Here is a 14,605-nt window from a genome sequence, read left to right as displayed (position 1 = left end):
TAATTTGGAAGAAGACTGAAAGATCATGTAGATTTTGAGATGCCTAGAAAATATGAAACAGTCCAATAAACACAAACAAACAAAAAACCTGGAAGTTGAATCTAGAGCTCAGGGAGTTAACAGAATCAATAAAGACACAATGAAGCTTATGTGGCCCTCTCCCATCCTCTGTCAATAGCAGACTACCCTAAGAAATTACTGCGTTCAGTTGAAAGCCCAGATATAGTACTTCATTGACAGCTACTATCAACTGATCAACATTTAACATGAGATTAAAACTTTGTCACCCTGGGCAGTCACAGTACGTAAGTGGTAGCTGGGACAATAACGATGCAAGAAGAGCTAGCATGATCAGTGTGGCCAAGGATAAATGCAGGCAAATAGGAATGCTTTGATTCTCTACCCAGTGCTCACACATCCTAGGGATTTGGTAGTTTTCTTAAAAGATAAAATTACTTCAATAATGACACATCACTGATTTTGCTTTAACTTAGTAGTGTGATTCCCCAAAAGCAAATTATACTATACTTGGCAATCATTTACCTAAAATGCAATATACCTAAAATTCAAACCTCTTTTTACCTTCTTCACCTCTATCATCCTGATCCAAGCAATAACGAAAATCAGATCTTGTTTATGTCAATAGGCATAAAACTCTTCAACATCTTTTCAGCTGACTCAGAGCAAAACCCAAGTTCTTCCAGTGATCTTCGAGGCCTTCTTTGATATAACCCTCCGCTAGCTCTCTGACCTCATCTCTTACTACTCTTCCTCTTGCTCCTCTACTCTAGCCGCAATGGCCTTGCTGTTCTTCAAACACCTTAGGACTCTGCATCTGCTGCTCCCTCTCACTAGAAAGCTCTTCCCCAGATGTGCTCAGAAGATCCACTCCCTCACTTTCTAGTTAGTGACAAGACTATCAAATCCAGGTCTGTTGACTCCAAATCTGCTTTTTAAACACCAAACCACACTGCCTCTTGGTAACCTCTCTTTAATCCAAGTATCTTTCACACAGCAGTGACATTTGTATTAATATGTTTCCTAGCACTCTGAAATTTCTAAGTTAAATGATACCATCTTGCACTTAAACGTTCAACAATTTTGAAAACCACTGATAGCTTCTTACCTATCTACTCAAATACATCTTCAAACCAAATTTCTAGCCTCTCCTCAGCAAGAAAACAGGTATATTATGAGTCAAAAAGCTAATATAAATTATTCTAGAATCTGCTTCATCAATTTGTATTTTTAAACATATATTATGTAATGAAGACAGGCCAGACACTGGGGGGTACAAAGATAAATAAAATGGAATCAAGTAAAAACTGATTTTCAACCAACCAACTTGCAAATGACCTTTGAAAACACAAACCAATTACTGGTTAAGGAGAACCAGTTACGTGATTCAGTTAAATAAACTAAGCAATTAACTTATTAAGCTATTATTTTGAAAACTTACCAAAAAACAGAACACAAACTGAACACTATGACATACAAATGTAAGTCATAAAACACAATGACCAGTTTGTTTCGAATAAACAATCAATAGTATAATAAAACCAGAAAAAGTGAAATTAAAACAATGATTTGTGGTTGCATTAACTACATCAGACTTGTGGCATGTTTTGAGAGTTCTACTGTTCCTATGACAACAGTTGCTCACCGCTAGAGTACAGAGGGACTAAAGAGAAGTATCTCAAAGGCAAGGACTTCAGTGCCAACATCTGAATCATAGGGGCAAAAGGCCATTATTTAATGCAGACCAATGGGAAGCATACTGTAAACCCAAAGATATACTTACATAAAATGAGTTTATTTATAGATATCAAGCAACTTATAGTTCTCAAAAAGAAAGAAACTCAGCGAAATATGAAATATAATTACATTGAAATCTTTTACCAAGATAATGGTGAAGCAAGTACCCTGATAATCCAAAACAGGGGGAGAAAACTCCTTTTTAAGGTATTAAAATTGTTTAAAACTTAAAAAATGAATACCAAATCTTAAAAGTTTTACGTTTTTAAAAATGCTAGTCAACAAGTTAACTTGTTAAGGTTAAAAGCAAAAGCAGACTGCTCAGACTGACCTAACTGCTGAAGGCATTAGCTCTGGGTATCTCAATTTGATTCCACTTCCCATTTTCTTCTAGCCACAGCTAATCCCCAATCACAGATGATAAACCAGAGAACCAACCCTTCTCCCTTCCTAACCTACCTAGCACTGCTGAAGAAAAACCACATAACCATGCAGAACAGGTAACACTGCATTTATGCTAACCAGCTATGTTCTCAATGCTCTGAACAAAGCTATCAATGGTCAGCTACTTCAAAGTCAGCTACCGAACTTTTAATTATATTATACACCCCCAGGCCTACCCCTACCCACTCCTCTAGAGGAAGACCTTGATGCCTTGAACCCAGAGACTTGTCACTTCTCTACTATACAACCCTAAGCAAGTCAATCTCTTTGGTCTCAGCTTCCTTGTGAGTAAAATGCAAATATCCACCTCAGTTGTTTTAAGAATTATGGTAGGAGTCATTTCACTTAACACATCTGAGTGCCTACCACATCACAGGCATTACACAGAGACCGTGGTAAAAAAGGACACACAAAACCCCTGCTACCTTGGAGCTTACAATGGGGCTCAATTTAGATAAGGCGGTCCAAGAAAAAAAGCTTCTCTGAGGTGACATGTCAGCTGAAATCTCAAGCAATGAGCATCTCCAAGCAAAATGAGATAGTACAAGAGAGTACGTTTTAAGCAAAAGGAATTGCAAATCCATAGGTCCTCCACAAGGAGCTTGATACATTCAAGTGACATAAAAAAAAAAAAAAAAAGATAGCGTTGGAGCGCCTGGGTGCCTCAGTTGGTTAAGCGTCTGCCTTCTCCTGGAGTCCTGAATCAAATCCTGGATCGGGCTCCCTGCTCAGCGGGTAGTCTGCTTCTCCCTCTGCCCCTCACCCTGCTCGTGCTCACGCGCACTCTCTCTCTCCAAAATAACTAAAATCTTGGGGGGAAAAGAAAAGACAGTGTGGCTAGAACCTAGAAAGCAAAGAAGCTACAAGATGCCTACCTCAAGGGCCTCATCTTGTACATTACATTACTTATCTTCATTATAGCCCTTTCAAATAGGTCCTATTTAGTCCCACTTCACAGATAGGAAATCTGATCCACAGTGACATCAGGAATTTTCCTCAAGTTACAGAGTTATGAAACCAGGATTCAGACCCAAGCTCTCTGACTCCAGAGCCTGAGGTTTTTGCTTGTTTGTTTTTCAAGTAAACTCTACCCTCAACGTGGGGCTCAAACTCCCAACTGCAAGATCAAGAGCCTCAAGTTCTACCAAATGAGCCAGCCAGGTGCCCCCAGAGCCTGTGCTCTTAACCACTATTCATACTGGGCCTCAAAAGATTCTCATAATTCACTCGTCTTCTCTCTCTAGTGAATTGAGACATACTCTAAAATTTTTCTGACTATCCTGGTTAGCCTCTACTCTGCTATGTTCTTAGTGTACTTCCTACACCACTCCATTAGACTATTTACCTTGTATTTTAATAATCTGGTGACTTGTCTTTCTCTCCACTAGCTTGCAAACTTCCTCAATGCAGTCTTTTCATCTTTAGATCCCAGCCTCCCGGTACAAAATTCACCACTAATATACACTATTATATGTTGAATGAATGAAAAATGTGAATCAGCTTGATACAAACATTCCCTCTTTAATCCTAATTGGATGGTTTTATATAAAAATACAATATTTTAACTGATGTATCATCAAGTGTCCTGATTTCAAAATAACTAGTTGACTCTTGAACAATGAGGTGTGTTAGGGGCACTGACCCTCCCAGTCAAAAATCCAATCCGAATATAACTTCTGACTCCTTAGAAACTTAACAGCCTTCTGTTGACCAGAAGCCTTACCAATAACATAAAGAGCCAACTGACACATATTTTGTATATGTATTATATACTATATTCTTACAATAAAGTAGGCAAGAGAAAAAAATTAAGAAAGTCATAAGGAAAACACAATTCCAGTACTGCACGTATTAGAAAACAACCGTATTTAAGTGGGCCAACGCAGGCCAAACCCAGGTTGTTCAAGGGTCAACTGTGAGGTCACCTCAAGCTTTAAAAAGAACGTTTTCTCCTGGAGCCTACATGGCCCAGTTAAATATCCGACTCTTGATTCTGGTGCAGGTCATGATCTTGGGGGTTGTGGGATCTAGCCCCGCAAGAGGCTGAGCATGGGAGCCTGCTTAAGATTCTCCCTCTCCCTGTCAGTCTGCCCCTCCCCTCCACTCTGTTTCTCTCAAATAAACAAATAATTAAAAATAAAAAAATACTGTCTCTTAACACAGCTGGTTTTTATCATGATCATTAACCCCACTCCCAGTTTCTGACTCAGGTAGGTGGTGGGTCCTGAGAATTTGCGTTTTTCTTTTTTTTCTTAAGATTTTATTTGACACAGAGAGAGAGGGAAAGAGCACACAAGCAGGGGGAGCAGCAAAGGGAGAGAAAAGCAGCAGGCTCTCCGCTGAGCAAGGAGCCCGACGTGGGGGGCTCGATCCCAGGACCCGGGGATCATGACCTGAGCCGAAGGCAGACACCTGACTGAGCCACCCAGGCGCCCCAGAATTTGCATTTCTAACAAGTTCTCAGGTGATGCTACTGCAGCTGGTCTCGGGATGATACTTTTGAGAATTACTTTTCTACAGCACTAGACTAAGAGTCTGGAAACTTGTGTCCTGAGGGTCCCATTCTGCCTCTAATTGGCTATATACATCTCTATGACAGATCATCAGAATTTCTTTGGGTCTCAGTTTTCTTCTGTAAAATGGAAGGGTAAGTACTACACCACATGAGCTGTAAGGACTTCAAATAATCTCAGATGAAGTCCAACAATCTGCATTTCTAATAAATTCCTAGGTGGTGCTGATGCTGCTGGTTCAAAAGCCACACTTTAAGAACAAGGTACTAAAACTAACCACATGCCTATTCTATGCAGTTTCATTCCTAGGTATATATACCCCCCCAAAAAGGAGTGTGTGTGTTCACCAAAATACACCTACAAGGAAATTCACAGTGGATTTATTCATACTAGCTAATAATTGGAGATAAGCCAAACGTCCGTTAGAATTGTGCTCTACTTTTATATAACGAAATACTATACAGCAATGAAAAATACCACTTCACACAACATGGACGTATCTCATATGAGAGTACCAAACTCAACTGAGTAACTAGTGCATTATTATGTTTATAGGAAGTACAAGAACAAGCAAAACTGATGCTGACAGAGATTAGAATGGGAGTTACCTGGTGGGTAAGGGGAATTATTGTCTGAGAAACAGCATGAGGGAATTGTGATGAAAGTGTTCTCTACCTTGACCTGGGGGGTATACATATACAAAACTACAACTTCGGTAGTTAGAAACTTCAGATTTATCATATAGCATACGTCAAAAAAAATTTTTTTTAAACAAGGGATGGAAAGGGACAACAAAATTCATTACAATAATTTCCTTTAAAGGCAACTCATATAAACTGTATTTCCAAAGGCGGCACTGGGGCTAAGAGGACCATAATAAACACAGAATCTGAAATTAACAGCTGTCTAGATGACATAATGAATTGTGAAGAAAGACGCTCAGTACCTCCTGTAATACTGTTCTAACACTGATCCCGGAAGCCTCATTAGGAAACATAGCATAACTGATGAGCCAACCATTTTATTTGAGGGCCTTCACATATAGATCCAAAAAAAAAAAATACTCCAACTTAAAAAGCCCTATAGGACTTAGCCGCCCGTGGTTTCCTTTCCACCTCCTCATCACTTACTCCTTTGTCATCCCACTCTAGTTAAATGTGCCTTTTTGCTGCTCCCTGTACAGGCCAACCTCATTCCTACCTCAGGTTCTTTGCAATGGCTCTTTTACTGCCTGGAATGTTTTTTCCCCAGAGCTCACTCCCTCAGGTCTCTGCTCAACCATCGCCTCTTCAGAGAGACTCTACTACCCACACGGCAAATTTCTTTTAAGGTCCTAGCTAGTAAAAAAAACTTCTCTTGCCTCAAACTGCTAACCTTACTTATATTAGATTATAACAACCCAACAAGGTTTGATTTCCTTTTTCCCTTCTGCTTCAAAGCAAGAAACCCCTGCCTAAATTTTGCAACCAACTGCATTAGGATCCTTAGCTTGGGCTCTCTTTATTATTTTAAATTACTCAACTCTTGCTCTTTTGACTTTTCTTTTTGGCTTTATAGTCCTTCACTTCATACAAAGTGCCTTGTAAGTCAGTTAAATACATAAACAAGACTTTAAACCATAGCAATCAGTGTCTTGCATAAGGCAATTCCAAATAAATTGTTTTGATAAATAAATTAATAATGAACAGTAACAGGACATCTAGAAATATTCAGAGACATACGGGAAAAGGTTTTTGTTCCAGTAGTCTGCACTTAGCACAACATCTGGTTATGTAAAAAGGGCAAGGATGATCATCAAATGAAAAACCGAATTAACAAATATCATCAACCCTAGACTTCACTTCTAACCACACATGCCATTAAAAAAAATTTCCTTCCAGGTCAACTATGAATGTCAACTACGCCCCCCAGAAACAGAGAAGGTATTGCCAAGGAGCTAAGAGGATGCAGTAACGGTCTAGGAATGGGAGGGGGCAAGAACAAGGGTCTGGAGTAACTGGGCCACTATGGAACCAGGGAGAGACAGGGGCTGTCAGCATTAGGGCTGATACACAATAAAAACAGCAACCCCGGCCCCAGGAAGGCTGTGCTGGGAAGAGGGGGGATCCGCCGGAACCCGTCGTGGCCGCATTCCCCCAAGAAAAGTGGAGGAAGCTGAGACTGGTTCTCTCACCTCCAACGCCGCCTGGGGGTCCTCCTCGATCAGAGCATCTGAGAAGCTCCGGGAAAACCTGCCAGGGAAAACGACATGCTCACTAACCAAGTTGGGGGGGGGAGAGATAAAAATAAATAGCAAGGAAAAAGAAAGCACGCACTTCTGGGCTGTTGCAGGTCCTGCTGCAGCTGCCGCCATCCCTAAAAATCGCTGTTGCTGTTAGAGCTGCTACCACCGAGGTTATGAGTTACGCCGCCGCCGCCCAAGGGGGAAACTTCTGGAGAAGCACCAACCGAGCTTCCGTCCTAAGTAGCCAACGAGCAGCCACGCAGCGTGTGGCGGGGCGGGGGAGGGGAGACGAAAAGCGTGCGCAGGGCCGGCTGGGACCGTGGAGGACTGTCTCCCGGCCCGGCCCCGGTCCCGTGACCAGCGCTCTCAGTCCCCGCCCTTCGCAGCCATGGTTACGGAGGCGTCGGCTATTCACGCTTGCCCTGTCTGCCACTACGCCTCCGCACTCCAAAAAAGCCTTCAGAGGTGCTTCCCAAAGCACTTTTGTAGCGTACTGTTATTCCACAGGAACATGGGGCGTTTGGGAGAGTTTGGACGTCTGTTAATAACAAGGCACATCGGGCTCCATTTTCATCACAGTTCACCACAGTTCTCATCATGGCTCCCGGAGGCAGCCGAGCCTTTCGGGACCCGTGACGTCATTCGCCGCTTCGTGTTCTTTTCCGGGAGCATAGTTCCGGCTTGCGCGTAGATCCTGTGATCTATGCGCTGGGAATCCTAACGGACAAGTACTCGCCGGAAATCGTTCTGGCCTTGAGGATGCTAGACTTAAGGAAGCCCTTTGGTTCCGGTGCAGTTGTACTGTTCCATTACCCAGAGCTCCGCAGTCCAAGGCTTTTTTTCGTAGTTGGCTTCCTCGATTGAGAAGAAAACCTGTCGCATCCGAAGGCACCGAAGGGAGGAAGGTGGCCTGAGGTTATGTCAGTACTGTTCTACTTTTCCAACCTAGTCGGTCCTATTCTCCCTCACCGCCGTTTGACAGACGAAGATCAGATAGAAGCTTCCAGCAAGTTCCATGGTGGAGGAGGGAGTGGGAGTGAGTTTCTCAGTCAGTAGAGATTAACAAGTAAATGGACTTGAGTGTCTACTACATCCAAAATCTAAACTAACTGGGATTCAACGTGTTAATATGCCCTCCAGAAATTTAAACTAAAGTGAAAGAGGAATGACCCTATATAAGTTATAAGGACGGTTTCCTCAAAGGTGTGATATCTGAGCCTCAGCCTCAAAAGCTAAATTAGAATTAATGTATGAAGGAAATGGAAAGCACAGTTTGGACAGACTAGGATGTGTATTAGAAAAACAATAATGTGAGTTCTAAAATTGGTAGAGCCACAAGTCAAGCTAGAAGCTCCCTGGAGAGGTAGGTGAAATGCCAGGTCATAAAGGACTAGCCTGTGGTCTTCGGAGAAGCTTGGATGTGATTCGCATACCGGTGCTAACCTATTACAGAATTTCTAATTTAAAAGGCAATGATAGTCAAATTTGCATTTTTAAAAGTGTATTACTGTGTCTGTGCTATGAAACAATGACTAAAGGGAAAAGAACTGTTGTAGGGAGACTGTTGGGAGAGTGTTACAAGCCAAAGTGACTCTGTTAAGTAGGTCAGTGATTGTAGGGATGGACGGAAAGGTAAGAACAGAAATTATGTGAGGTAAGGGGCGCCTGGGTGGCTTGGTCGTTAAGCGACTGCCTTCGGCGCAGGGCGTGATCCCAGAGTCCTGGGATTGAGCCCCGCATCAGGCTCTTCTGCTGGGAGCCTGCTTCTTCCTCTCCCACTCCCTCTGCTTGCGTTCCCTCTCTTGCTGTCTCTCTCTCTCTCTGTCAAATCAATAAATAAATAAAATATTTTTAAAAAATATGTGAGGTAAAATGGGCTGGATTTGCGGATATTTTATGTTCAGTGCTTTTCGTGTCCTATTAATTAGGCTTCACCTACTGCAAGGCCATGAAGATATTCTTTGTGTGTTTTCTTCTAGATGCTTTATTAATTAAATTTGATATCTAGGTCTATAATTTATCTCATTAGTTTTTTATGACAGGTAGGAGACGGGGACCAAGGTTCATTTCCCCCCATATGGATATCCAGTTGACCCAGCCCTATTTATAAAAAGATTGTCATTTGTCATTCCCCCCATTAAATTCTTCTGGCACCTTTGTTGTAAAATGGATGACATACATGGGTAGGCCTCTTTCCAGGTTCTCATTCCATTGGTCTGTCTTACCTTGTACCAGTACCATACTGTCATAATTAATGTAGCTTTATAATGAGTCTTGAAGTCCCAGAACTGTTCAGGGTTGCCTTGGCTATTCCAAGTCCTTTGTAATTTCCATTATTTTAAACATCTTATAAAATTTATTTCCATTTATTTATAAATTTTAGAATAAGCTTGTCAACTTTAAAAAAAAAACCCTGCTGGAATTTTAATTGGACTTGCATTGGCTCTGTGGATCTTTTGGGGAAAACAGACATCTTAATATTGAGTTCTCCAACCCATAAGTGCCATTCATACACCTTCCATTTACTTGAGTGGTCTTTAATTTCCTTCAGCAGTATTTTGTAAATTGCACTGTAGAGGCTTCACGTATCTCTTATTAAATTTATACTTGGGTATTTGGCTTTTAAATACTATTTTAAATGACATTTAAAAAGTCATATTTTATTTCTTTGTTGCTGGTATATAGAAACAGTATTGATTTCTACATATTGACCTCGTATTTAGCCTTCTTACCAAGTTCTCTTATTATTTCTAATACCTTGTAGTTTCTTTTAGAATTTCTATGATTACAATTTTGTCATGTTAATAAAGATGGTTTAATGTCCTGTGCAATGATTATACCTTTTATTTATTTTTCTTGGTGTTTCACTGGCTGGTATGTCTCATTTAGTGTTGACTAGCATAGTGATAATAGGCTTCTTCTCTTGGCTGTACCATCAGAGGGAAGAGCATGCAACAGCCGAATGCTTTTTTCTGCCTTTATTGAAATATGTCTATTTTTTCTTTAACGTGTTAAGTGAACTACTTTGGTTGATTTTCAAATAGTATTTAAATGGCCAATATGCATATGAAAAGAAGTTCTACATCAATAGCTATATTAGGAACATTAAAATCGTGCTTCAGTTCTAAACACTCACCAGAATTGTTTCAAAGGAATTCCAATACCAAGCCTTGGCAAAGTGGAGCGCCTATAACTTGTGTATATTGCTAGTGAGAGTATAAATTGGTGTAATTACTTTAGAAAACTTTCTAAGATTTTTTTATTTTTATTTTTAAGTGATCGCTACAGCCCATGTAGGGCTTGAACTTAAAACCTGAAGATCAGGAGTTGCATGCTTCATTGACTGAGCCAGCCAGGCACTCCTAGAAAAATTTTTGACCCTGTCTACTAAAGCTAGTCCTATATATACCTTATTACCCAATAATTCTACCACTAGGCATATCCCCAAGAGAAAAGAGTACATATGTTTGTGTACAGGAATATTGATTACAGTATTAGTCACAGTAGGAAAAATTGGAAATGTCCTTTGATAGGAGAAAATACTATAGAGCAATGATTAAGAATGAACCATCAAGACACACAAAAATATGTATGAACCTCACATACATAATGCTGAGTTCAAGAAGCTAGACAGGGTATATCCTGATCAATTCCATTTATATGAAGATAAACACTGTTTTAAGGGATACCAGAAGGTGATCTTCTAGCCGGGCAGAGCCATGAGGGAAGCTTCTTGGATGCAGGAAATGTTACACGTCTTGATTTAGGTGGCAATTACATCAACGTATTCAGATGTAAAATTTTATTGAGTTATACACATAAGATTTGTGCCTTTCATGCCTCAAATAGGATGGAAAGATTTAAAACAAAGTCAGCAACAAACAGAATTTGAAATTTATGACATTTACAATAGCATCAAAAATATTAAATACTAAAAAATCTGACAAAGGATGTGCAAAAAGTATACATTGAGAATTACAAAACATTGCTGAGAGAAATTAAAGAACACTTAAACGAAGGGAGAGGCATCTATGGAGACTCAATATTGTTAAAATGTTTGTTCTTCCAAAATTGATCTATAGAGTCAGCATGATCCCAGTCAAAACCCCAAAGGCTTTTACTGTTTCAGAAGTTGACATACTGAGTCTGCAAATTCAAATGGAAATGCAAAGAATAGTCAAATCAACTTTGAAAAATAACAAAGTTGGAGAGCTAACACTACCTGATTTCAACACATCAACTTTGTGTATTGGCATGAAGATAGACAGATTGATAGAATAGAGTCCATAAAAACACCTGTACATACATAGACAACTGATTTTCAACAAAGGTCCAAAGGTAATTCAGGGTAGGTAGCTGAAAGGATCATCTTGGGGTGCCTGGGTGGCTCAGTCTGCTAAGCATCTGCCTTGGGCTTAGGTCATAATCCTGGGATGTAGCCCTGTGTCAGCCTCTCTGCGCAGTGGGGAGTTTGCTGCTTCCTCTCCCTCTGCCCCTCCCTCCACTTGTGCTTGTGCACATACTCTCTCTCAAATAAATTTTTTTTAATTAATTCAAAATGGTTTGCGGACCTAAATGTAAAACTTAAAACTAAAATTTCTAGGGACACTTGGGTGGCTGAGTCAATTGAGTGCCCAACTCTTGGTTTCTACTCAGGTCATGATCTCGGGGTTGTGAGATCAAGCCCTGCATCGGGCTCTGCACTCAGCGTGGAGTCTGCTTGGTGATTCCCTCCCTCTCCCTCTGCCCCTACCCCCAATCACATGTGCTCTCTCTCTAAAATAAATCTTACTAAAACAACAACAACAACAACAACAACAACAACTTTAAAACTTCTGGAAGGAAGAATATCTTATTGACCTTGAATTAGGCAAAGATTTCTTAGATGTGACACCAAAAGCATGTATTCTTAAGAGGATAAATTAGACTTTACCAAAATTAAAAAGGTTTCTGCACTTTAAAAATACTTGCGAGTCATATAGCTGATAAAGAGCTTGCATACAGAATATATAAAGACTTCTCAAAACCCAGTAATAAGAAAACAACAGAATTTTTAACAGGCAAGAAATTTTAACAATCATTTCATCAAAGAAGATATGTGGATGTCACAAAAACACATCAAAAGATCTCAAAATCAGTGTCCTTAGAAAGATGTAAGTTAAACCATAATATATCACAACACACCCATTAAAATGGCTAAAATGTTAGGATGTAGAGCAACTGAAAAACCCATATTCTGCTGGTGGGAATGTAAAATGGTACAACCATCATAATGACCCAGCCGGACCATTCCTAGGTATTTACCCAAGAGATAAGAAAATACTATGTCCATATGAAGATTTGTACAGGCATACTCATAGCATCTTTAATGGTAATAGCTGAAAATAGAAACAACTCAAATATCCAACCACAGGTGAGTGGATAAACAAACTGTAGTATATCCATGCAATGAAATCTAAGTAATGAAAGGCATGATACACGGGGGCACCTGGCTGGCACATTAGGTTAAATGTCCAACTCTTGGTTTTGGCTCAGGTCATGATCTCAGGGTCCTGAGATTAAGCCTCACGTCGGGCTCCGCACTCAGCACAGAGTCTGCTTGAGATTCTCTCTCCCTCTGCCCCTCCCACTTAGGTCCTCTCTCTCTCTGTAGACTAAATAAATCTTTTTAAAAAAAGGACTGATAAATTGATACCCACCACACATGAATAAATCTCAAAATAATTACACTAAGTAAAAGAAGCCAGACAAAAAAATTGTACATACTCTATGATTCCCTTTATATAAAATCCTAGAAAATGCAAACTAATTAATGTGACAGAGAGCAGATCAGTGGTCAACTAAGGGGTGGAATGGGCCAAGAAGAGCAAGGAGCAACAGCAAGAAGGGAGTAGTTACAAAGAGGCACAAGGTAACTTTTAGGGTAATGTTCACCAAACCTGGACTTGTTCACTACTTGATTATTGTGACGATGAGTTTATACTTTTTTAAACATGTGCAGTTTATTGTATGCCAATTATAGCTCCATAAAGCTATTTTTAAGGCAAGTTTGGCTCCAGAGATAAGATTTGAGAGTCATCAGCATACAGATGGTAGTTAGCACCATGAGGAAACTAGTGTGAAAATGGGTAAGGAGAACATGTAGTTTAGTCATGTATTTAGTATGTACAGTGAATACACTAGGAACTGAGAGTACTAAGATGACTACAAGTTTGGCTCTTATAGTGTTGGAATCACACCTATCAGCTGGCAATTACTATCATCCTGGTAGTATGCGCCCAAATGGGAGAAATTAAAAGGCTCTATGACAGCAGTGGGAAGCTTCTAAGAGCGCAGAGAAAGCTCTCAAGAGGAAGTAATATCTAAGCTGAGGTTCAAAGAACAGGTAGAAGCTAGCCAAATAGAATGAGATAAACTGGGGGTACCTGGCTGGCTCGTTCAGAAGAGCATGTGACTCTTGATCTCTGGATCATGAGTTTGAGTCCCAATTGCGTGTAGAGATTACTTAAAATAATTCTTTTTTAAAAAGAATGAGATAAACTGTGCAGTGACAGCAAATGCAGGGTTTTTTTTCCTAACTTCGTCCCCTTCACCCACTCAACCACCAAATTGTGTAAATTCAAGCTCCACAAAATCTAGATGTTCCCCTCACAGAAGACATAGGTCATTCTTTGATGGGCAGCTCAGAATCTCAGCCCACTTGTGTTTGGGGGATTCCTTGCGTCTTAATTCCCACTGAGGCAGCCTCCTCTATAGAAGCTGAAAATGCCAAACTAGTTGAGAAGCTGAACTTGCTTTCTCAACTCCCCTTGGGGTTCAAGTCCTGGCGGGACACTTGACCCAGGCTCTGCCAGTCACATAAATTGGTAGCTAGCTAACACAATGAATCAAGGAAGCACCGTGGTTAATTCTCTCTAGATGCAGTAGCACTCCTACCAAGATCAAATTCCTAAGGCAGTAGAGACAGTAATACAAAGCTCGGTGTGCAGTGCTTGGCAACAGGGGCTACAATTTCCCTGCTAGACTAGTTGCGCAGTTTGTTCCTACCTGTGTGACTCAGATTGACCCCAATTCTCTAGTCCTTTTGTCTTTTCTATGAGCTACACAATATTCTTCTAATAAAATTTATTTTATGCTAGAAGCCAGAATCCATTTCTGTAGCTAATGATTAAGAACTCAGACTGACAGTTTGGTATTTGGTAGTGGAATGCCCCCCAGCTGACCCTGGTATGCATAACTGGCCAGGTATGTCTAAGAGGCAGGATGGAAGGCACTGAGGACACAGCTCTTCCAGGCGGCAATATGGTGACCCTGGAATAGGGGATCAAACGTACACCATCAAGAAATGTATTCTAAAGCTGAGAAACCCCGGGAAAAAAAATCTTTTTCTGAGCGCTCATACTAGATGTGGCTGGGGAGGACAAGGAACCAGGGAGCCACGGCTGATCTGAAAAAGAGGACTGCGCCTCATCCCGAACATCCTAGTCATGAAACTGGATCAAGTAACTGGATGAGACTTTGGCTGATCTCTCTTTGGGAAAGAAATATGTTTTATGTAGGCATGAGCACTTTCGAAAGTGTATGCAAAGGAAGGAGGATGTCTATGGATGACAGTAGACTATATCATTCCTCCCTTATTTCTTGCTATGGAGCCCTAATTTGGTTTGTC

At 40.6% G+C, this 14,605-nt stretch overlaps 1 protein-coding gene across 1 annotated transcript in view; it reads right to left on the bottom strand.

Annotated features, from left to right (window-relative positions):
* Positions 1-7,220, bottom strand: part of SUGT1 (SGT1 homolog, MIS12 kinetochore complex assembly cochaperone) — a 39,595-nt gene extending 32,375 nt beyond the window's left edge. Inside the window, exons 1-2 of the mRNA XM_008706785.2 lie at positions 7,028-7,220; positions 6,886-6,943 (exon numbers count right to left, since the gene is read on the bottom strand). Of these exons, the coding sequence (XP_008705007.1) occupies positions 6,886-6,943; positions 7,028-7,065 (96 nt within the window). The 5' untranslated portion in view covers positions 7,066-7,220. The remainder of the gene's footprint in view (positions 1-6,885; positions 6,944-7,027) is intronic.
* Positions 7,221-14,605: the final 7,385 nt, after the last annotated feature.

This window comes from Ursus maritimus, unplaced genomic scaffold (assembly GCF_017311325.1).
Source record: "Ursus maritimus isolate PB19 unplaced genomic scaffold, ASM1731132v1 scaffold_10, whole genome shotgun sequence".
NCBI classification, from domain to species: Eukaryota; Metazoa; Chordata; class Mammalia; order Carnivora; family Ursidae; genus Ursus; species Ursus maritimus.
The sequence above is the reverse complement of the archived record's forward strand: the minus strand, read 5'-3'. Positions and strand labels throughout refer to the sequence as shown.